Source organism: Rutidosis leptorrhynchoides, chromosome 9, assembly GCF_046630445.1.
Source record: "Rutidosis leptorrhynchoides isolate AG116_Rl617_1_P2 chromosome 9, CSIRO_AGI_Rlap_v1, whole genome shotgun sequence".
NCBI lineage: Eukaryota > Viridiplantae > Streptophyta > Magnoliopsida > Asterales > Asteraceae > Rutidosis > Rutidosis leptorrhynchoides.
This window is the reverse complement of record NC_092341.1, coordinates 93,211,905-93,237,208: the sequence shown is the minus strand read 5'-3', so window position 1 is coordinate 93,237,208 and position 25,304 is coordinate 93,211,905. Positions and strand designations below refer to the sequence as shown.

The window sequence follows — 25,304 nt, the reverse complement described above, 5'->3', positions numbered from 1 at the left end:
TAGGACGCATTAGTGAGTCTAGACTACAACCGGATAGTTAGCATTTGCATTCTGACATACATTTGCTATAGATAGCACTTACTTGACTACTTGTGCATTATACTTGAATCATTCTTAGGCAAACTTTTTAATGGTACCCAACCTTCATCATACGAACTCGTATTCCGCCACTTTTTGGTAACACACGTAAATTCATGATTCATACACGTATGGATGACGACGACTTCATTAGTCACACTCGTTCGGGAACTCTGACTCCTTGGTTGTTATTTCCCCCGTCTCATCTTACTATCCATGAATGTTGTAAAGTCACTGTCACTACTCTAGATGAGTATCGTCATCACCATTTATCGCTACGGTTGCGTATTACTTGTTATCATGACTCGTTACTCTTTTCATACCTAAATACAATATTATCTGACTCGAACCACATTGACGTGAACAATCATTTATACACTTCCCTCGGGGAACGCTTCTTTATAGTTGCACTAATTCCTTCGATTTAATACAAGTCACGTTTGAGACGTCGTTACATTTTGTCCATTTTAGATTTTCGCGATGACACGAACTTGAATCTATAGAGTGATGTGGGGATGGAGGTATGAGTTAGCGTAATATAACGACACTCGATCAACGTGGTTATATTACGGTAAGACATACCAAAGTTCTAGTGACGCGTGATGGTGGTTAGACTCGATCAACCTAAACACCACCATGTGCCATGTACATGACTTCATCTTTTCAGGTTTGGACATCCGAAAACTCCGAGAATATTTATAACAACCATACCGGGGACACACCTTCAATTATTGTCAAATTATATTTATGCTTCCGAATGAATTACCGATTCCATTCGACTTCAACCGTATGTCACACTGGTATACTAGCTCGTCCTCGCGCAGTCTTATTGACTAACTACAATTTACTCGTTATGCTCGCATCGGGGCGGAAACTTCTCTCGCCTTACACTCGTAATTCCGGTTCAGGAAATCTTTTATTTTAAATTCTCAATGGAGAGAGACTCTCCACGTTATACTAGTATTCACCTCGAGGGTGAATAGTTCCGACGAACGTTTTTGGAAACCGATAAATCTTCCGCGACGCGAATTTTCTTGAGAAACTTGTCCTAGCTAACGTTTTCAATTCCTAGCAAACTTGTTCAATATGCCTTAGGGAAATGTACCCCGTTTCGGATCGAGATCCTCGTTTCACTTCTAGATTTTGGAGTACCTTACAAAAAGCCTCGGGACCGCGTTTAGACATGAGTACCGCGTACCATCCACAACCCGACGGACCGAACAAACATACGATTTAAGTCTTGAAAACCATAATACGAATTTGTATTACCAACTTCAAATTTACTTGAGAAAAGTATTTTCCTTAACCGAATCCTCATACTACAATGATTTTCATTCGATTTTTAACGTCACTTCTTTTGAAACCACATGTGACCGGAAACGTCATTCTCCTTTGTCGAACCAAGTAAACGATGATCAATTCACCGGGGCCGAGGTTATTCATGAGCAACCGAGAAAATTTATTCATATTCAGGCAAAACCCTACGCGACTCGTAATCACCAAGAGCTACGCCGATGTTAGACGTAAACATTTCAAATTCCACGTGGGAAACCGCGTCACGTTAAGAGTCGCACCTTGGAAAGGTGCAATCCGTTTCGGGAAAACGTAGGAAGCTAAATCCGCGATATTTTGATCCTTTAAATTCTTGGGGTGTTTTGGACCCGTCGCTAGCCGTTTAGACTTTTCCGACTCATTTTGGGGTCTCCGTTATCCTACATTCGATGTATCAACTCAAAGACGTGTTTTGCGAAACGAGAACTTGTTATCTTCTTTGATGAACTCACTATCGACGATAAACCTCACTTCCTAGGAGGACCGGAAATCATAAAATCATGGAACCAAACCTTAAAACGACATACGACCCCGACCTTCAGGTTCGTTGAAATACCCTAGAACGTACTTCTCCTTCATTCGTAGAATTGGCAACACAAAATCTCGAGGAAGATTCAACAACTACTACTTCCAACTAAATTTCGGGACGAAATTTCTTTTGAGGTGTGGATAATGTAACATCCCGCGTTTTTCCGTTAAATTTATTTTTAACACCGTCTTTTTTTTTTAAATAATATCTTTCGCTATTTAAATTCCCAATTTCCGTTGACTAACGTTTATAATATTCCGTCATTTAATTATAACATCTCTCGTTAACTTGCGTTTTAAAAATATTCGATCGGTTAAATCCCGCACCCGCTTTGAAACTCGAGGGACCGGAGTTGCCAAATGGGCAAACTAGTTGACTAGGTCAACTAGTCAACCCATTTCATCCATTCCATCATCTCCCTCATCCCTTTTCTCTCCATCTCAAGAACACACACACAAACCCATTCCATTCATTCATCATCTAAATTCAATCTTGGAAGCTCACAACAAATCCGACTACATATTCTTGATCCTCTCATCATCCTCTACGATTTGATACTAACTTCATTGATTTTGGGTAACATTTCTAAAACTCTAGATTTCTCTAAATTCGTGTTTTTGACTTGAAATGGTGTTAGTTAGTGTTTATGGCTCGTGTGTAACATGAATATATGTTTTGTTTGCTCGATTTGTGGTTTGGAGTAACTAGTTTGAGTTTTTGAAATGGGTTTGCTTAATCCTTGATTTTGGATGAGTTAATGTTGTTAGATTGTTAAAGTGCATGTTTTAATTGTGTTACTAGTATCATTAGCTACATTTTGATGTGTAGGTTGATTAAGAAAACTTCAAAAACCCGATTAATGATTTCTTTTGATGTTTGACTAGGGTTTGATAGTTCTTGACATGAACTTTTGGATGCTTAAATGCCATGGAATGTTAATTGTTAGTGTTTAGTAGTAATGTATGCTTCATTACCTTCGAAACGGCATATCATATGTGTGAATTGGATTCCCGAAACTTAAAATGCAATTGATGAACTTGAAACTTTGAAAATGGACTTTTAAATGATCACTTGACGAGAAATCGGTTATGGAAAATGTTGTTTTTGTTTGAGGAAACATGTTTAGTTGTGTTCCTTGTCAAAAGAGCTTTCCAACGGTATAAGATACGCTTTCTAATTGTTTACGGTTTGAGTTTTGCGTTTGTTTGAAATTTTACCAAGCCTTGAACAAGTGAAACAGGCCTGGGACCAGGCCACGGCCATTGTCGCGGCGCGACAGGCCTGGCCGCGGCGCGACATAAGCCGCGTCCAGATTCTGTTTCCCTTGACCTTTTTACTAAAAATGTTTGACATGTTCTAGACCTCCAATTTACATGCAACTTGTTTTAACATGCTTATATATGAATAACTAGCATAGAAAAATAGTTCGGGACCCGACCCGAACGTGTTGACTTTTTCGTTGACTTTGACCAAGTTTGACTTTTAGTCAAACTTAACCAAACTTTTATACAATCATTCTAACATGCTTTTATACTTGTTTCATGTATGAAACTTGACAACGTGATTCACATGCTATACTTAATCGAGTCATAACGAGCCACAGGACTAATTGAACACATTTCACCCGACTTTGTGTCGTAACCGGTTAATTGATACAACTTACTTGTTTAGGTCAAGGCTAAGCAACTTTCATGCACACGTTACTTTGTGAAGTACTTTTATACTCGTGCACTCGAGGTGAGATCATAGTCCCACCTTTTCAACAACTTTTTATACTTTTAAATTGTGGGCTGAGAAACATATACTTTGTTACATTTTGTACTACTTGCTTTTATACTTTGAACACAAGTACAAGGAAAACAAACATTCCACAGCGAGTTAGAACAAAAATCCTCAATTCGATTATCATTAGTTACACTTGCAGGGTGTAAGCGAGAACTTATATTGTGTGGCCATACGGGTTTGACAAACCCTCATTACGGACGGTTCGCTACCGTCTACGGATGAAATATATTTTCGGGAAACAGTGTATGTTCTAACACTATTGTGATGGGGTTCTATGGAAGGAAACGTTAAGTCTTGATAATTGGGTGCTCGCGAACCAACTTTTGGAATGCAACTTTCGGATGATCAATTTATGGAAATACTAAATCTTGTGGTTCAAAATATAACGTTTACAAATACATCTATGATTTCACCAACGTTTTTCGTTGACAGTTTTCTATATGTTTCTCAGGTTCATACTTGGCTATTTGATACATGCTTCCGCGTACACTCATACTTGCTTGGGGTCAAGCATACATGCATACACTCTGATTATTTGCTTGGAGTCGAGCATACATACATACATACGCTAGGGATAGCACTTTTGGATTCAAACTTTTGTTTACATACTTACGCTATTTATAGCAACTGTGATTTTAAACTAATTATGTCGCAAGTTATTTCATTTATACTTTACAACTTTTGTAAACTTAAACTTGTTGTCGATCCGTTTGTTAAACTAAACTTTGCACGTTTCAAATGAATGCGACATAATTTTGGTCAAACGCGTCTCATATAGAGACTATGACCACGCAACGGGACCTAAGTAGCGGCGCCGTCAATGACGATTTGGTCGGGTCGTTACACACCACTTGCCGATTAGTGCTAGATTTTTAGATTTCAAAGAACCAAAATTAAGACCGCCATCCTTATAAGAACGAATGACGTCTTCTCATTTAACCCACGAGATTTTTGACTCGTCACCCGCCCCACCCCAAAAGAATTTTCTTCTCACACTCTCTAATTTTTTGAGCACCCTAGGCGGGGCACGGAAGAGCGAAAAGTAGTACAAGGGCAAATATTAAGAACCAAAGCCACGAGAGTTGCACGTCCACCAAAAGACATCGAACGCGCTTTTCAATCCGATAACCTTTTCTGAAACTTATCTATTACCGGTTTCCAACTATCATATTTACTCATATTTGCCCCGATAGGCAACCCAAGATAAATGGAAGGGAAGACACCAACTTTACAACCAAATAATTTAGCCATAGATTCAACCTCTACCTTTTCAACCCCTACCCCGAATAAGTTACTCTTATTATAATTAATCTTCAACCCGGAACATAATTCGAAGCATTTTAATAACTTCATGAGGCTCTCAATATTATCCAAACTCCAATGTCCAAAAAAGAGTGTGTCGTCCGTATATTGAAGAAGGGAGATTGGAATATTATCCCTACCAATACCTACTCCGCGATATAGCTCATTAGACACCGCCATCTTTGTTAACCAATTGAGACCCTCCGCCGCGATGATAAAAAGAAAAGGCGATAACGGGTCGCCTTGCCTTACTCCTCTACCAAGCATGAACTCTTTTGTTGGAGAGCCATTTACAAGAATCGAGATAGACGCCGTTTTCAAGCAAGAAGCAATCCAACCCCTCCATTTGGACCCAAACCCCATGAACCCCATCATGTCGTCTAAGAAATCCCAACTAAGACTATCAAATGCTTTCTCAAAGTCCACATTAAATAACATGCTCTTAACACGATTATTTTTTAGAAATTCAACGGATTCATTCGCAATGAGGACGCCATCCATAATATTCCTACCCTTAATGAAAGCACTTTGCTCAAAACCCACTAAATTCGGAATCACCTTACGAAGCCTCAAGGAAAGAATTTTAGCAATTATTTTATAGAAACTACCTATCAAGCTAATCGGCCTATATTCGCATAAACTAACCGGATCCACCTTTTTAGGAATGAGAGTGATGAAAGATGAATTACAGCCGTACGAGATCTCACCCTTCTCCCCAAAAGACTGAACCGCCAAGATTAAATCCTCTTTAATAATTGCCCAAAACTTCTTGAAAAAACGCATGTTGAAACCATCCGGTCCCGGGGCTTTGTTGCTCGCACACTCATTTATTGCTCCCCAAATTTCCTCCTCAGAAAAAAATCCTTCAAGTCTATCCGCCTCCTCTTCTGTGATCCGATTGCAGCTGATCCCTTATTCAAGACAAATCTGTTCGGCAATATTCACTTCGTGTACAATAGGCCCACTAGGCCCATTTGCTGGAGAAGAGTTTCTTGTATTGTCCAGTCCACCTGTGGCCAACTTAAATGATCTGAATCCACCAAAAATTCTCGGCCCGTGATCCATTTTTTTAGCGAATTGATTTTTAAAATGATTGAAGATCGTATCCTTGACGAGTACCGGGTCTTCTTGCCAAACCCCGTCGACCACTAAACCCCGAAAATTACTCTTATTATATTTACGACGTAATGTGGCATGAAAAAACTTTGAGTTTTCATCCCCATCTAAAATCCACTTAACTTTCGCTTTTTGTTTCAACATGTTCGATTTCACCTTTTCCTTTTCCACCCAATGCCTTCGACAATCCAACCACTTTGCACGATCTAAGACACTAAGAATGTTGGATTCCGCTTTTAGTTCCCATTCCATGGCTTCCTTTTTAAGCGCATTTATTTCCGAGTCAAGAGAACCAAATTTATTGTGGCTCCAACTTTTTAAAGCCACTTTAACATTTTTCAACTTGTCCCTAAACGCACAATCTTTTCGTGAACCTACAATAGGTTGTTCCCACGCCTCTTTAATTACCTCACCTACATCCACACAATTAAACCATTCATCGAATACTTTAAAGGGTCTCGGTCCATAGTCTAATACTTTATCACGAAGAATTAGAGGACAATTGTCCGAGAGATGTCGATCTAGTGTAATAATTGAAAGATCTTCCCAAAGTTGAAGAAACCCATCCGAGACCAAAACTCTATCAAGTTTACTAAACTTTAGCCCATCATCACTAATCTTAGTAAACTTTCTCCCACTAATTGGAATCTCAACTAAACAATTTCTTGATACAAAATCATTGAACAAATCGGCTCTACCTTGATGAAATTGCGTGTTCAACCGTTCCGAACTAGACCTAACTTCATTGAAATCTCCACACAAAAGCCATTTACTATTACTACTACCCATTAGTTTGTCCAAGAGATCCCACATAATTATCTTCTTATGATCTTTATGAGGCCCGTAGATATTGACAATTATTGATTCCTCCCCGGTAGTTTTCCATTTCCCCCTTATTGCGACAAAGAAATCACAACTTGTAGTGCCATCTACTTCGAATGCATTTTTGTCCCAAACCATTAAAAAACCCCCCGATTTACCAACCGCACCTTTTTGAATAAACCCACAATTTAAATCACCCCATAAAGAATGCACCCAAGAGTCGGATACATCCTTACACTTTGTTTCTTGAAAAACCGCCACCCAAGGTCTTTCCTTTAAACAAATACTACGAACCCACCCGAATTTCCCTTTTACCTTGAAACCCCGAATATTTAATGAAATAATCTTCATGATGAAAACGAAGACAAACGAAAAAGTGATGATTAACTTACAGTGGAGTTGAGGTGTTCCACCTCAACCCGATTTTCTCCCCATAATTCCTGATCTCCTCGTTGTTGAAAGCCTTGGATTTATCATCGCTTCTCTTAATCATTGGAGAGTTAACCTCAATTAATTTTTTTCCTTTCCTTCTCCCCTTTTTCCCAAAAGTTTTACAATTATACGAGTTGCCTGACCCACATTTGGATTCACACCTAAACCTATTTTTAAATCGCATAATCCTCGATGATGCCCTACAATTAGTCATTGCGATCAAGTAACAATCACTGCAATATGACACTTCTGTAGTTCTTCTCCTTGACTTCTTGGTATTCTTGTTGACTTTAGAAGCATTGGAGTCGAATTCAGCACTATCAGAACCGTAAGTGGACCCAATATTCCCTGAATTATTCTCATTCTTCTTACCCTTCTTGTTCGTTTTGGCCTTACATTTTGGTGGTTTGGAACTCTTGCTTTTATTAACTCTCCCCTTACTTGCACAAGGATGATTATTAGCCCTATCTGCTTCACCTAAATTCCTGTTGGCCGAGCCTGAAAAGTTATTACCCTCCTCCTCAGTTCCATCAAATGTAACTGGATCCTTCTGATTTTTGTTATCTAGATTATTTATCCCATTCTCCCCTGGCCCAACATTCTCCCCTGGCCCAACATCACAGCTGTTACTACCCTTATTCTCCTCTGGCCCAATAACCCTACCCAATACTATCTTCATGGTTAAGCCCAATGCCCTTTAATCCTATTTCACACTTATTAGGAGGATGCATCGACCCAGGTGCATAATTATTATCTATATCACGCGCCCGTACTCTAGGGTTTCCCTCATCATTATTTTCTGCATTGGGGATTTCATTCTGTCAATTAATACTCTCGGGTGTTTCAACAACCACCTCTGTCCCCTCTCCTTTTCCACCAGTCCCAAAGTTGCCTGACTCTTCGTCTTCAGCTGCCTGAATCTTTGAGGAAGTCGGAATTCCATCCATCTCCTCGCCGGAATCTCTTGAATCACCGGAGGAAAGAAAGTCGCCATCCTCCTCATCACTATTAAGAACTTTGTTTAATAGACTAAACTCATCATCGCCTCTTCGAGCTTCGTTATCATCACTATTATCATTACTTTGATAATCATCTTAGTCAATTGAATCGGAATCTGAGTAATAGTGGTTCCTGAAATAACAACATGTCTGATTGTCATGCCTATTGCCAAAACAATCTGGATCCTCCTCTTTGGTCACTAACTTTACATCTTCATTAACAGTCACGAAATAAGTCTTGGATTTATACTTGAGTTTTAACATATCTTTCACGATTTCAGGATCATACAACTTCACTAATACACGCCCTTGTAACAACTCCTGGTTCCCATTGATTGAACAATTTTCAAGCAGGTACACAACGCCATACCACTCGGCAATGGATGAGAATATGCTCTCGTTCCAGCATGGTATTGACACCCCTCTTATTGTTAACCACGCCATTCTACATTCTGGCCATAAAAATGAATGTGCTCATATTAATCACTTTTTTAATATTCAAATAGCCATATATACTATTATTTTGATATCTCCGTGACCACCATATTATAGCCGTAACAAAACGGGAAATTGCCCCAAATACATTTTTTAAAAAAGTTTTCAAAAAAAATACACTTTTTAAAAAAAAATTGTCAATATACACCATTGGTTAGACCAAAGTGTTGGTCGACCACCATATATCTTGGTCAACTACCTCATTTTTCAAGGTGGTCGACCAAGCTTCATTGAGTTCCCGGTCGACTACCGTGTAAACATGGTCTATTACCTCTCATTTTTTCATAGTCGACTACCCCCACAAAAAACAACACAGGCGACCACCATCCCGGTCGACTGCAATTCATCTGAAGTTTAGCGGCACAAGCTTCAAATATCCAGTGGCATCCATATTTGTAATAGTCAAAGTGTCGAGTAATTACCAATATGCCATTGTTTTTGGTTTTATACTAACCTTGCACGTGACTTTCACAATAGCTCCTTTAACACAAGAATTTCATTATTCATTATCATCATATATAAGCTTTATTATATATTAGTGAAATTTAGTGTATATTTTAGATTTGAAATTTATTTTGTGCCACCAGTGTAGTCGACCGGGATTGGGGTCGCCCGTGTTGTTTTTTGTGGGGGTAGTCGACCATGAAAAAATAAGAGGTAGTCGACCATGTTTACACGGTAGTCGACCGAGAACTCAATGAAGCTAGGTCGACCACCTTGAAAAATGAGGTGGTCGACCAAGATATATGGTGGTCGACCAACACTTTGGTTTACCCAATGGTGTATATTGACATTTTTTTTTTTAAAAAGGTGTATTTTCTTCGAAAACTTTTTAAAAAAGTGTATTTTAGGCAATGTCCCTAACAAAACATATGTGGAATGTGATCAATAGGTTGATTGTTGTTGGTGTTGATTATCTCATATATTTTATACGTAAAGAAAGAAATTCGTGGCTATTTAAGAAAAGGAAAAAAAAAAACTTATTGGAATTGAGCAAAAATATCCAAAACTTTAGCCTCTATGTCTTACCATTTTTGCCTTTTCTCAGCTCAGATACGTAGATAGGACAATTCCTTTTTCAGTGACCAGCTTTTTCACAATAGAAACATTTGATGTCTTCTACTGAGTCTTCCTTCTTAGAAGAGGGAATCTTTTTTCTACCCTAATATTTGGCCTTTCCCTTCTACGAAGTAATCAGTGTTGGAATAGTAATTGATTGTATTAACCTGAATGATCAACAAAACATAATACGCGAATATATAAAGAGCTAAAACCTAACAATATAAATGGGCTAGGCCCAACTGCAAAATACATGGGCTAAACTATAATGGCTAACATCCCCCCGCAGTTGGAGCGGGAGTACGACGAACGCTCAAACTGGATCTGAACTCGTCGAATAGAGTCCTTGGAAGATATTTGGTGAAGATGTCTGCAAACTGATATCTGGATGGAACATGTAGAACCTGGACCTGACCCTGAGCAACTAAATCTCTGACAAAATGAATGTCTATCTCAATGTGTTTGGTCCGCTGATGTTGGACCGGATTAGATGCAAGGTAGACGGAGCTAACATTATCACAGTAAACTAGTGTTGCAGAGGTGAGAGGACAATGAAGCTCACGGAGAAGATTACGTATCCAGCATGTCTCAGCAACAGCATTGGAAACTCCTCGATATTCTGCCTCGGCACTTGAGCGAGAAGGAGTAAGTTGTCGCTTCGAAGACCAAGAGAGTAGATTGTTGCCAAGGAAGACACAATATCCAGAAGTGGAGCGTCTGGTGGTAGGACAACCGGCCCAGTCCGCGTCAGAGTAAGCAACCACTGTGGTAGTGGACAATGCATATAACTGTAATCCCATGTCAAGAGTCCCCTGAACATAACGAACAATCCTCTTGAGAGCATGTAAGTGTTGCTCCCGTAGGTCGTGCATGAAAAGAAAAATGTGCTGAACTGCATAGGAAATGTCTGGACGAGTGAAGGTGAGATACAATAATGCACCTGCAATGCTACAATATAGAGTCGGGTCCTGCACAGGGGGACCGTGGGTAGTGAGCTTGGCACCTGGCTCAACAGGGGTCCTACACGGTTGACAATAAGTCATACCGGCTCGCTCAAGAATCTCTATGGCATACTGTTTCTGAGACATGAACATACCAGTGGCAGTACGCGATGCGGAGATGCCAAGAAAATAATTCAAGGGTCCTAAGTCAGTCATGGCAAATTCCTTATGTAAAGACTGAATAATCCGCTGAAGCAAGCTAGTGGAGGATGCTGTCAACACAATGTCATCCACATACAAGAGGAGGTAAGCAATGTCAGATCCCTGTCGATAAATAAATAAAGAAGTGTCACGTCGGCTGTGGTGGAATCCAAGGCGCTGTGCATATCCTACAAAATGCTGAAATCATGCACGCGGGGCTGTTTGAGGCCATATAAAGATTTCTGCAGTAAGTAGACATGGTCGGGGTATCTGGGATCCCGGAAGCCCGGAGGCTGATGCATGTAAACAAATTCAGACGGCTGAACTAAGGATAGCAATGGGCGATAAAAAACCCGTGACCCGCGGGTACCCGATCCGTGACGGGCGGGTAAATTCATTAAATCTTACCCGCGGGCACGGGTACGGGTAAAAATTTATACCCGCCAACGGGTCGCAGGCGGGTCGCGGGTATATACTACCCGTCGCGGGTACAACCCAATCCATGAATACATGAGACTTATCTCAATTTACCCGCGAGTTTATACTTACAATTATTAATTTTGAAAGTTAATTTACTTTTTATTGACTAATGATTAATAATTTAATATTATATACAAGTAAAAAACTTAATTTTCACGTCATTTTAGATATAACTTGTACAAATATTTTTATAATTAATAAAATTATTTGGATTTTTTAATAAAAAGTTGTATATATATTATTACCCGCGGGTCACGGTTACCCGCGGGTCACGGGCATGGGCAAAACATTTTTACCCGCGGACGGGTAACGGGTCTCAACGTGCAAAAAAAGAAACCCGACGGGCGGGTCGCGGGTATATAGAACCTATGCCCATTGCCCGTGGGCGCCATCCCTAAGCTGACCATGAAGAAATGCATTCTTGACATCTAGTTGATGAATAGGCCAGTGTCGAGAAATCGCTAACTGAGAACTGTGCGTATTGTTTCCTGTTTGACAACCGGACTGAATGTCTCATCACAATCAACACCAATCTGCTGGCTGCGACCATTAGCAACAAGTAGCGCCTTATACCTGCTTAAATTACCATCTGCATTAAACTTATGCTTAGATAACCACATGGAGCGAACTATGTTCGTGCCCCATGGGCGAGGCACAAGTTTCCAAGCACTATTGTTAATTAAAGCATTATATTCGTCAGTCATAGCCTGTTTCCAGTTGGGGTCATGGAGTGCATCAGGGTAAGAACGCGGAACAGGAGATATAACAGATGTGTGGAGGTTAAGTCTTTGGACAGGGTTCGTAGTACCAAGGTGAGTACGGGTAATCATAGGGTGAGTAGACTGAGAGGTAGTAGAGGTAGTAGAGGTGGTAGCCTCAGTGGGAGGAGACTGTGTCTCCGGAAGAGAGGTAGTAGTGGGCTGCGTATTAGCAGTAGCCTCATTTGGAGGAGGCTGTGTCCGGAAGAGAAGTAGTAGTGGGATGCGTATTATCAGTAGCCTCATTTGGAGGAAGCTGTGTCTCCGGAGCAGGAGAAGAGTCAGAGATATGGAATGAGCGGGAGAATAGATTCGGAGGAGGATCAAGAAAGTCGTAAGAGGGAGGCTGAGTCGGTGTCATAGAATCGAAAGGGAAAGATGTCTCGTCGAAGGTGACATGGCGAGACAAAATGATTTTATTTGTAGTTAAGTCAAGGCAACGGTAGCCCTGATGGTTTGATGGATAGCCGAGAAAGATGCAGGGAGTGGATCGAGGCGAGAGTTTATTTGTGGTGTTAAGGTGGGGATAACAAAGGCATCCGAAGACGCGGAGATTGGTGTACGTGGGTTTTTGTTGGTAGAGACGGGTGTGTGGTATTTCATGATTAATGGCGGAAGAGGGGAGAATATTAAGAAGATGAGCGGCCATGTGGAGAGCTTTCACCCAATAGATTGGCGGAAGATGAGCTTGAAAGAGAAGAGTGCGGATAATGTTATTAATAGTGCGGAGCATGCGATCAGACTTTCCGTTTTGTTGAGATGTATGAGGGCAAGAGAATCGGAATTGAATGTCGTGGGTTTGTAGGAGTTGATGGAAGGCGGTGTTATCGAATTCGCCGCCGTTGTCACATTGGAATGCCTTTATCTCTTGCTTGAATTGAGTTTGTACAAAGGTGCGGAATTGGATAAATTTAGTTAGTGCTTCAGAATTATTTCGTAACGGAAAAACTCATACATAATACGTATAAAGATCAAGAAAAATAATATAATATTTTAAACCACTTAAGCTAGAAACGAGAGAAGTCCACAAATCAGAAAGAATAATATCAAAAGGAGCAGTAACATTAGTGCTAAAAATAGAGAAAGGAAGACGAACATGTTTGCCAAGTTGACACGCATGACACAAAACAGGGGACATAGTTTTATCACAGATAATATCTTTATTGGAAAGAAGTTTGCGAAAAACATCATGCCCTGGATGACCAAGACGATGATGCCAAGTAACCGGACTAATAGTGAGAGCATGTTGAGGAGATGGTGAAGTGACAGGGTAGAGATCCCCGATGCTGTCACACCGGAGAAGAAGACGGCGTGTCAGATAATCTTTCACAGAAAATTCAAATGGATCAAATTCAACAGAGGCAATATTATCACGAGTAAATTGACGAACACAAATGAGATTTTTTACAATATTTGGTGTAACGAGAACATTATGTAAGTGCAAGGGTCTGTGAACATTAGGTAACAAGCTATGGCCGGTGTTAGTAACGGGAATAGTGTTCTCGTTACCTACGGTGACTAACGGATATTTGCAATTATTAGAAATAGTACTAAGATTATTAATGCAAGAGATAAGATGTGAAGACGCACCCGTGTCCATGTACCACCCGGCAGCACCGTAGTCAGTAAAAGAAACGGGATGGGTTGTGTAAAAGCATTGTGCCCTGTTGTTGGGCCTGCTGCTGGGCCTGCTGTTGAACTAAAATACAATTTTGGGCCAAAATAACGGTAAGTAATTGGACTTCTGTGCTATTGTCAACGCTGTTCATATTTGCGATGTGAAAATAATTACTCCGTTATATTCTGTAATACTTCCTTGTAATACTTCCTTGGTGATGTGAAAAACAAACCCTCCACAAGAATAAATTATAATTAATTGATAGAAACAATAGTGCACTCATTTGTCGATGTAAGTGCTATTGTTTAAAGTAAAGAGAATTTGGCAAGTACTGAAAATGGTGCCGTCAAAAGATTTGAGTGGCAAATAAATTAATAAAAAAGGAATAGTTACATGCGGCGGTGCGGCTTTAGAGATAAAGGGCAGCAAGCACGTGAAGAGATGAAGTATAATTATTTTCTATTGGAGAATATAGAGATGGGCAGCGGCGGTGGTTTATGGGTATGAACGTAGGCAGTTAAGCAACGAACTGAGAAAGGAAAAAATATTGAACTAAACCCTAAAGTGTAAGGCTCGATACCATGTTCGAATAGTAATTGATTGTATTATCCTGAATGATCAATAAAACATAATACGCGAATATATAAAGAGCTAAAACCTAACAATAAAAATGGGCTAGGCCCAACTGCAAAATAGATAGGCTAAACTATAATGGCTAACAATCAGCTCACTCTTTTTCACCCATCCATCATTCTTCACCTTCTCATCTAACAACTTATGATAAGCATTTTCTCTTTAAGTGCCTCAGTGGGAGCATCGGGTAAGAGTTCCTCAATTTTGTTTAACTTCCCTTCATACTTGAGAACGATTCTCAGGCACGGTATCGGTCTAGAAAGTTTGAACAATTGAGTTTCTCCTTAATGTATTTTGATTACGTTTTGATTGTTTGACAACTACAACAGTAATAAGATTAACTTAGTATTTTTGATATAAAACTTTAATAAATTAACTATCCAAATTTTTATTTTTAAAAATTATTAATTTATGAAATCCTAAGATCTACATAGGCAGCGCCGAGTCTAGTAAGATGCTCGTACAGGCACGAGACACCACTAGTTTAAAATTTTTTAATTGAAAATACCCTTTAAATTGTACGGAGTATATGACACCACTAAATTTAATTATAAGACCCCATCTATTTTTCAAATCTATAGTTTTATTTTTAAATTGTATAGGACACCACTAAATTTAACTACTCAGACCCCATATATTTTTCGAATTTGCAGTTTTTTTAAAGTAAATTACCACTAAAATAGCATTGAAATATGATTGATACTGGAAAAAAAAATTCGGGACGCCATTGTGTTATAATCCTGGAATAGCCAATGTACATAGGAGTTCTATAGTCACATCTGTTGATCAACTAGTAGTTATGGAATCTACTGGTAGGGAGTGGGTACCACGCGACAATTTGAAGAGTATTTTGTAATATAGAAAACACAGTAGTAATATCACGAGACACCATGAAAAAAACCTAAGCTCGCCAATGATTACTGTATAATTTGGGTTTGACTAACTTATGCCCTTAAGGCATATGATAAGAACCATTTATTAAAATAAAATCTCATGAATTAATAATATAAATTGTTATTAATATGATTACATATGTGAAAATTAAAGAGTTTATTAAATGCATATTATATTGTATTGGAAACATCTAGATGTGTTTAATGATTCTTGTCTTATGCCCTTAGGGCATAAGTTAGTCGAATGGTTTGTGTTCAAGTATTAATAGACCCAAGTAACTCTAAATTAGAGAAAACGAGCCACGGGATAATTTGTGCGTTGCTGCCAGAAATGATTTCGCTTAACACTTTAAAATCTTGTAATTGCATTATTGCAATACGCACACGACGATTGTTACGAACCTTATGCAATGCTAGACTACCCATTATGATCTTGTCAGTCATTTTGTGTTTTATTTATAACAAATCTACAAAAACGTAAGCATGGTTTGAGTTTTATTTAGAAAAATCTACAAAAACATAAGCACAACATAGTAGAACAAGAGAAAGATTGTACGGTAAAAATTTCAAAGAAGTCAAAAGTTATAAACATGTTAATGGATTTAGATAAGTTAATTATGACCCATTGAGTCTTCATTCATGAATCAGGACGCTATTACTGGAAAGCTAATTCGTTTTAAAAAGTTTTCAGCTAAATTGATTAACACTAAGAATGTAGGAATATATTGACGGATTTGAATAGTTTGTTGAAGGAATAATGAAATATGAAAGTACGCCCGGTACTAAGAAAGTACGAGTCATGTTATTTGGATTTCTATAGGTGATCAAACCAAAATTATTCGATCTGAGTGCAAGTGAATTAAAGAAAGAATGTAACCTTTAGAAGTGGTTCCTACAGTTAAATGGGGTATGAATGTGGTGGTGTTGTTTGTCTTTTTCCGAGCCTTCAAGGTAAGCTACAGAAGAAGGTTAGTATGTGCGAGTTGATCAGTTGGTCGATTAGCCTTCAAATGAGGCCTGGGGGTGCTATTTATAGATTGATAATTGACGGTTATGCATGATAACCATCATAATAGCACCCACGATATGTAACTGCCACTAGAGCCTTCTAATCATGCCTACAACATACTCCACGTTCTCCACGTTCCTGAAATGTAGGGATATGGTCCAATTCAGCAATACCAAGTCAACTTCGTTAGTACGTCACGCAACCAACAGCGTGACGTTGATTTGAGCACACAACTCCATTTAACTGGACATCGCGTGTTGCATGTGACACAGCAGTACGTTCCCGATAGGTTCATGTGATGGACGTCATGCGTCACGCGAGTAGTCACGTGACGTCATGGCGTGACGTACGTCATTAAGTCCCCCAGTTTGGTTAGGTACAAAATGTACTTGTACGTGACCAAACTTAGTTTATAAATTGAACACCACAAGCGCTAAGGCATGCGAAATGATAATAATATTTGTACATTGTAAAAATGAATCAATCGAATTTTTATAATGTTAAAATAACATCATGAGTGATTCAGACACCAAAGACGTTCAATCAGCCGCCAAACGCACTGTTTTCTAAGTAAACGCCATCATTATTACATCTGTAAGAAGTGAAACGACGCGAATCTAACGGTTACGAATGGATGATGAAAAGAAACGTGGACGTTCAAGATTAAAGCCCAAAGTTTAGGCCCATTCGAGGCTGTTCCTATAAATAGGGGTTTTTACCTCTTCATTTTCACTTACCCCTAGCGTTTGCACACTTATATTCAAGCCATCTGTTGCTAATATACTCACGTACTTCCACACTTTTCATCGCGTACCATCACGTTACTTCTTTCTAAGGTTAGTGCAGAATGTCTAAGGAAAATGTTGCGACGGAACGTAGTAACGTTACGACCGATCAGCTTGAAGACTTTATAGGCGAATATCCACCACTTGCCAACTGGCATGTTATGGTGGCGACGGATGAACAATGCGCTTACACCCCTCCTCCAGAACACTTAACGTTATATATGAAGGCGATTTCGATAGGCAATATGCGCTTACCGCTATCGCCTTTCGTAGCGTCTGTTCTTGAAAACTACCATATTAGCGTCTCCCAGCTTCATCCTCACGCGTGGCAACGCGTGATCATATTTGAGATGTTTTTTAGGGGACAGAACCATCCCACCCTCCTGAATGTTTTTCGAGCGACCTTTAAATTATCTGCTTCTGGGAATGGTTGGTACACCTTCGAGAAGAAGTGTAATTTCACTTCGAAGAAATCCCCCTCCCTCTATGACTGGAGGGATATGTATGTATATGTTCACCAGAACGCGCTTGGCGAAGGGCATGCCCACCTGGTCCCGTGGCACTTCAGCCGTTCACCCGATTTTTCAAAGACACCGGATTTGAATTCGGAGGAGCGTGCGTTATTCAACTTCTGTAAGGACGCGGAACTAGACATGCGTCCTTACACGGAGGTGATGCTGAAGCTAGGTAACGTTCAATGTTACTGGCCATGGGCGAACAAGGTGCCGATGATTCTTCATAACGGAATGGGTATGCTCTTGATGCCGTAGCGTTCTTTGTAAGTACTCCCTTCGTCAATATTTTAATATATATATTCTAGTGCAGAGATGGACTTTGGGCAAGCCATTCGCCGTCCCACACTTGAGGTTTTGAAGCTCAAGAAAGTAGAGAAGTCCAAGCTTCCCGAAGGTGATCCCCGCAAGGGAGGAGAGCCTGCCGTTGAGTCGTCGACTAACGCCACCACCGAAACTGGTGGCGTGTCACAGACGCAGACTTCCACACCAGCTTCCAACCCGGAGCTGATATCTGTTGCGCCACCAGTGCCGCCATAAGGGCAAAAACGCTACAGCCCTGCCACGTTTCTGGTGACTCCTGGTGGCAACAAAAAACTGAAAAGCGCTAGGGAAATTGCTGAAAGCAATCTGGATAGTTTCCAACACGAACCCAGTCAGGGTGGGTACTATTTCAATCCTAATAATAACGTTAATACCTCACCAATGAAATGTCCCGTTCATATTGATTATAAACGTTCCATATTAATTGATTTCGTTGCGAGGTTTTGACCTCTATATGAGATGTTTTCCAAAGGCTGCATTCGATTTTAAAACAAACCATAACTTTTAAAATATTACAACGATTATCAAATAATGATAATCTAAAATATATCGTTTTCACACGACCATTACATAATGGTTTACAATAATATTACACATCAATATATGCCTTCGAATGCAATTTTTAAACAATATTATACAAGCATGGACTCCAAATCTCTTAATTTAGTATGCAACAGCGGAAGCTCTTAACAATCACATGAGAATAAACATGCTTAAAACGTCAACAAAAAATGTTGGTGAGTTATAGGTTTAACCTATATATTTATCAAATTGTAATAATAGACCACAAGATTTCATTTCTCATAAATACACATCTCGTATCAGGCATTTCGCAAACTGCATAGAGATAAAAATCATTCATATGGTGAACACCTGGTAACCGACCTTAACAAGATGCATATAGAATATCCCCATCATTCTGGGATTCCCTTCGGACATGATAAATTCGAAGTACTAAGGCATCCGGTACTTTGGATGGGGCTTGTTGGGCCCAATAGATCTATCTTTAGGATTCGCGTCAATTAGGGTGTCTATTTCCTAATTCTTAGATTACCAGACTAAAAAGGGGCATATTCGGTTTAATAATTCAACCATAGAATGTAGTTTCACGTACTTGTGTCTATTTTGTAAAACATTTATAAAACTGCATGTATTCTCATCCCAAAAATATTAGATTTAAAAAGTGGGACTATAACTCACTTTCACAGATTTTTACTTCGTCGGGAAGTAAGACTTGGCCACTGGTCGATTCACGAACTTATAACAAATATGTACATATATATCAATTTATGATCGGAATATATTCACAACATTTTTTATTACATTTTTATGATTTAAGTTTGTTAAGTTAGCAGTCCTCGTTAGTAACCTACAACTAGTTGTCCACAGTTAGATGTACAGAAATAAATCAATATATATATCTTGAATCAATCCACGACCCAGTGTATACACGTCTCAGGCTAGATCACAACTCAAAGTATATATATTTTTGAAATCAACCTCAACCCTGTATAGCTAACTCAAACATTACTGCATATAAAGTGTCTATGGTTGTTCCAAATAATATATATAGATGGGTCGATATGATATGTCAAAACATTTGTATACGTGTCTATGGTATCCCAAGATTACATAATATGTATAATACAATATAAATTAGTTAGGATATGTTTAGTCTAGATTTGTTACAAAATTTTCGTAGCTAAAACTAGCAAGTTTATCCAATTTTGTTTTACCCGTCATTTCTTCGTTTCAAATCTGTTTTGAGTGATTCAAGTTGCTATGGTTTCATAATTAACTTAAATTTATGAAACTAAACAGAAAAAGTATAAGTTTATAGTCAGAAATACAGGTTACAAGTCATTTTTTAAAGAGGTAGTCATTTTCGTCGAAAAAAACGACATCTTGATGACCATTTTGAAAAACATACTTCCACTTTGTGTTTAACCATGATTTTTGGATATAGTATCATGTTCATATGTAATATCATTTTTCCAGAAAACAAACTTCCAATTCAAAGATTAAGATACTTTTTATTTTTCTGACCCAAAACAGTCCCCGATTTCACTACGACGGCGTATGTCCGGTTTTACATTGTTCTTCGTGTTTTCAGGTTTTAAATCATTAAGTTAGCATATCATATAGATATAGAACAATTGTTTAGTTAATTTTAAAAGTCAAGTCAGAAGGATTAACTTTGTTTGCGAACAAGTTTAGAATTAACTAAACTATGTTCTAGTGATTACATGTTCAAATCTTCGAATAAGATAGTTTTATATATATGAATCGAATGATGTTATGAACACCATTACTACCTCAAGTTTAGTAGGTAAACCTACTAGAAGTGACAAGAAATGATCTAGCTTCAAATGATCTTGGATGGCTTGAAAGTTCTTGAAGTAGAATCATGACACGAAAACAAGTTCAAGTAAGATTTTTATTCGAATTAAGATAGTTTATAGTTATAGAAATCGAATCAAAGTTTGAATATGAATATTACCTTGAATAATAAAGATAACCTACTGTAAATAACAAAGGTTTCTTGATCTTGGATGATTACTTGGATTGGATTAGAAAGTTTGGAAGTAATCTTGCAAACTTGATAGTATTCTTGATTTTATGAAACTAGAACTTACAGAATTTATGAAGAACACTTAGAACTTGAAGATAGAACTTGAGAGAGATCAATTAGATGAAGAAAATTGAAGAATAAAAGTGTTTGTAGGTATTTTTGGTCGTTGGTATATGGATTAGATATAAAGGATGTGTAAGTTTGTTTTCATGTAAATAATTCATGAATGATTTATAATATTTTTGTAATTTTGTGAGATATTTTATGCTAGTTGCTAAATGATGGTTCTCACATGTTTAATGACTCACATGTGCTGCTAAGGAGCTGATGATTAAGTATATATACCAATAGTATATATATCTAGAAGCTGTGTATTGTATGAGTACGAATACGGGTGCATACGAGTAGAATTGTTGATGAAAATGAATGAGGATGTAATTGTAAGCATTTTTGTTAAGTAGAAGTACTTTGATATATGTCATGAAGTCTTCAAAAAGTGTATTAATACATCTTAATACACTACATGTATATACATTTAACTGAGTCGTTAAGTCATCGTTAGTCGTTATATGTAAGTGTTGTTTCGGAACCTTTAAGTTAACGATCTTGTTAAATGTAATTGATCCATTGTTATTACACTTAAATGAGATGTTAAATTGTTATGTTAACATGTTAACATGGTGTATTAATATATCTTAATATCATATATGTATGTGTAAAATACTATTACAACGATAATCGTTACATATATGTATTGTTTCGAAATCCTTAAGTTAGTAGTCTCATCTTACTCATGTAGTTCATTGTTAATACGCTTAATGATATATGTAATTATCATTTCATGATGTTAAACATAGTGTATTAATATCTTAACATGATACATATGTAATTAGTAAGACGTTGTTATAACAATAATCGTTATATTTATCGTTTCGAGTTTTCTTAATTCAATAGTCTAATTTTATGTATATAACTCATTGTTAATATACCTAGTGAGATACTTTCTTATCATAATATCGTGTTAACTATATATATATCCATATATATATATATATATATATATATATATATATATATATATATCATCATATAATTTTTACAATTTTTAACGTTCGTGAATCGCCGGTCAACTTGGGTGGTCAATTGTCTACATGAAACTCATTTCAAATAATCAAGACTTAACAAGTTTAATTGCTTAACATGTTGAAAACATTTAATCATGCAAATATAGTTTTCATTAATATATATAATCATGGAAAAGTTCGGGTCACTACAGTACCTACCCGTTAAATAAATTTCGTCCCGAAATTTTAAGCTGTTGAAGGTGTTGCCGAATCTTCTGGAAATAGGTACGGGTATTTTAGCTTCATTTGATCTTCACGCTCCCAGGTAAACTCGGGTCCCCTACGAGCATTCCATCGAACCTTGACGATCGGTATCTTATTTTGCTTGAGCCTTTTAACCTCACGATCCATTATCTCGACGGGTTCTTCAAAGAATTGTAGTTTTTCGTTGATTTTAATTTTGTCTAAAGGAATAGTGAGATCTTCTTTAGCTAAGCACTTCTTCAGATTCGAGACGTGAAAGGTATTATGTACATTGGCGAGTTGTTGAGGTAATTTAAGTCGGTAGGCTACTGGTCCGACACAATCTAAAAATCTTGAATGGTCCAATGTATCTTGGATTTAGTTTCCCCCGTTTACCAAATCGAACAACGCCTTTCCAAGGCGAAACCTTAAGCATGACCATCTCTCCAATTATAAATTCTATATCTTTACTTTTAAGGTCCGCGTAGCTCTTTTGTCGACTCTGAGCGGTTTTCAACCGTTGTTGAATTTGGATGATTTTCTCGGTAGTTTCTTGGATTATCTCTGGACTCGTAATCTGTCTATCCCCCAATTCATTCCAACAAATCGGAGATCTGCACTTTCTACCATAAAGTGCTTCGAACAGTGCCATCTCAATACTCGAGTGGTAACTGTTATTGTAGGAAAACTCTGCTAACGGTAGGTGTCGATCCCAACTGTTTCCAAAATCAATAACACATGCTCGTAGCATGTCTTCAAGCTTTTGTATCATCCTTTCACTCTGCCCATCAGTCTGTGGATGATAGGCAGTACTCATGTCTAGACGAGTTCCTAATGCTTGCTGTAATGTGTGCCAAAACCTTGAAAAAAATCTGCCATCCCTATCAGAGATAATAGAGATTGGTATTCCATGTATGGAGACAACTTCTTTCAAGTATAATCACGCCAACTTCTCCATTTTATCATCTTCTCTCATTGGCAATTTAGTAATGAAATCCATGGTAATGTTTTCCCATTTCCATTCCGGGATTTCAGGTTGCTGAAGTAGACCTGATGGTTTCTGATGTTCAGCTTTGACCTTAGAACACGTCAAACATTCTCCTATATATCTCACAATTTAGTAATGAAATCCATGGCAATTTAGTATCATAACCACTTACAGTCCTTGGCAATTTAGTAATGAAATCCATGGTAATGTTTTCCCATTTCCATTCCGGGATTTCAGGTTGCTGAAGTAGACCTGATGGTTTCTGATGTTCAGCTTTGACCTTAGAACACGTCAAACATTCTCCTATATATCTCGTAATATCGGCTTTCATACTCGGCCACTAAAAATATTTCTTGAGGTCCTTGTACATCTTTCCCGCTCCGGGATGTATTGAGTATCTGGTTTTATGTGCTTTCCCAAGTACCATTTCTCTCACATCTCCAAACTTTGGTACCCAAATTCTTTCAGCTCTATACCGGGTTCTGTCTTCTCGAATATTAAGGTGTTTCTCTGATCCTTTGGGTATTTCATTATTCAAATTCCCTTCTTTTACAACTCCCTGTTGTGCCTCCTTTATTTGAGTAGTAAGGTTAGTACGAATAATTATATTCATAGCTTTTACCCGTATAGGTTCTCTGTCCTTTCTACTCAAGGCATCAGCTACCACATTCGCCTTCCCTGGGTGGTAACGAATCTCGAAATTGTAATCATTCAATAACTCAATCCACCTACGCTGCCTCATGTTCAGTTGTTTCTGATTAAATATGTGTTGAAGACTTTTGTGGTCGGTATATATAATACTTTTGACCCTATATAAGTAGTGCCTCCAAGTCTTTAATGCAAAAATAACAGCGCCTAGTTCCAAATCGTGTGTCGTATAATTTTGCTCGTGAATCTTCAATTGTCTAGACGCATAGGCAATTACCTTCGTTCATTGCATTAATACACAATCGAGACCTTGCTTTGAGGCGTCACAATATATCACAAAATCATCATTCCCTTCAGGCAATGACAATATAGGTACCGTAGTTAACTTTTTCTTCAACAATTGAAACGCTTTTTCTTGTTCATCCTTCCATTCAAATTTCTTCCCTTTATGCGTTAATGCAGTCAAGGGTTTTGCTATTTTGGAAAAATCTTGGATGAATCTTCTGTAGTAACCAGCTAATCCTAAAAATTGGCGTATGTGTTTCGGAGTTTTCGGGGTTTCCCATTTTTCAACGGTTTCAATCTTTGCCGGATCCACCTTAATACCTTCTTTGTTCACTATGTGACCGAGGAATTGAACTTCTTCCAACCAAAATGCACACTTTGAAAACTTAGCGTACAGTTTTTCTTTCCTCAACAACTCTAGCACTTTTCTCAAATGTTCCTCGTGCGCTTGATCATTCTTTGAGTAGATAAGTATGTCATCGATGAAAATAATGACAAACTTGTCAAGATATGGTCCACACACTCGGTTCATAAGGTCCATGAACACAGCTGGTGCGTTAGTTAAACCAAATGGCATAACCATAAACTAGTAATGACCGTAACGCGTCCTAAAAGCTCTTTTTGGAATATCATCCTCCTTCACTAGCATTTGATGATATCCAGAATGTAAATCGATCTTCGAATAAACCGACGAGCCTTGTAGTTGATCAAATAAGTCATCGATTCTCGATAGTGGATAACGGTTCTTAATGGTAAGTTTGTTCAACTCTCGGTAGTCGATACACAACCTGAATGTACCGTCCTTCTTTTTGACAAACAAAACAGGAGCTCCCCATGGTGATGTGCTTGGTTGAATGAAACCACGCTGTAAAAGTTCTTGTAATTGGCTTTGGAGTTCCTTCATTTCGTTGGGTGCGAGTCTGTATGGAGCATGAGCTATTGGTGCAGCTCATGGTACAAGATCTATTTGAAATTCAATGGATCGGTGTGGAGGTAGTCCCGGTAATTCTTTCGGAAATACATCGGGAAATTCTTTTGCGACGGGAACATCATTGATGTTCTTTTCTTCGTTTTGTACTTTCTCGACATGTGCTAAAACAGCATAGCAACCTTTTCTTATTAGTTTTTGCGCCTTCAAATTACTAATAAGATTAGCTTCGCGTTGCTCTTTTCTCCGTACACCATTAAGGGTTTTCCTTTTTTCCGTACAATGCGAATTGCATTTTTGTAACATACGATCTCTGCTCTCTCCTTTTTCAACCAGTCCATGCCAATTATCACATCAAAACTTCCTAACTCTACTGGTATCAAATCAATCTTAAATGTTTCGCTAACCAGTTTAATTTCTCGATTCCGACATATATTATCTGCTGTAATTAATTTACCGTTTGCTAATTTGAGT

At 38.2% G+C, this 25,304-nt stretch overlaps 2 protein-coding genes across 2 annotated transcripts; both read right to left on the bottom strand.

Moving 5' to 3' along the window:
- Positions 1-5,938: 5,938 nt before the first annotated feature.
- Positions 5,939-7,315, bottom strand: LOC139868254 (uncharacterized). The gene has a single exon (XM_071856582.1). The coding sequence runs from the start codon at positions 7,313-7,315 to the stop codon at positions 5,939-5,941; it is 1,377 nt and encodes a 458-aa protein (XP_071712683.1).
- A 2,905-nt stretch (positions 7,316-10,220) lies between these two features.
- On the bottom strand, positions 10,221-12,190 carry LOC139868253 (uncharacterized mitochondrial protein AtMg00810-like). Its single transcript, XM_071856581.1, has 2 exons — positions 12,044-12,190; positions 10,221-11,213 (listed from the first exon to the last, which is right to left on the bottom strand). Exons 1-2 carry the CDS (start codon positions 12,188-12,190, stop codon positions 10,221-10,223), a joined length of 1,140 nt encoding a protein of 379 aa, XP_071712682.1.
- Positions 12,191-25,304: the final 13,114 nt, after the last annotated feature.

Excerpts from the sequence above, each read along its gene's own strand:
- LOC139868254 (XM_071856582.1), bottom strand. The coding sequence starts at position 7,315 with ATGAAGATTATTTCATTAAATATTCGGGGTTTCAAGGTAAAAGGGAAA.
- LOC139868253 (XM_071856581.1), bottom strand. The coding sequence starts at position 12,190 with ATGTGGTTATCTAAGCATAAGTTTAATGCAGATGGTAATTTAAGCAGG. Across the intron at positions 11,214-12,043 it reads AACAGGAAACAATACGCACA|GGATCTGACATTGCTTACCT; the intron begins GTTCTCAGTTAG and ends ATTTATCGACAG.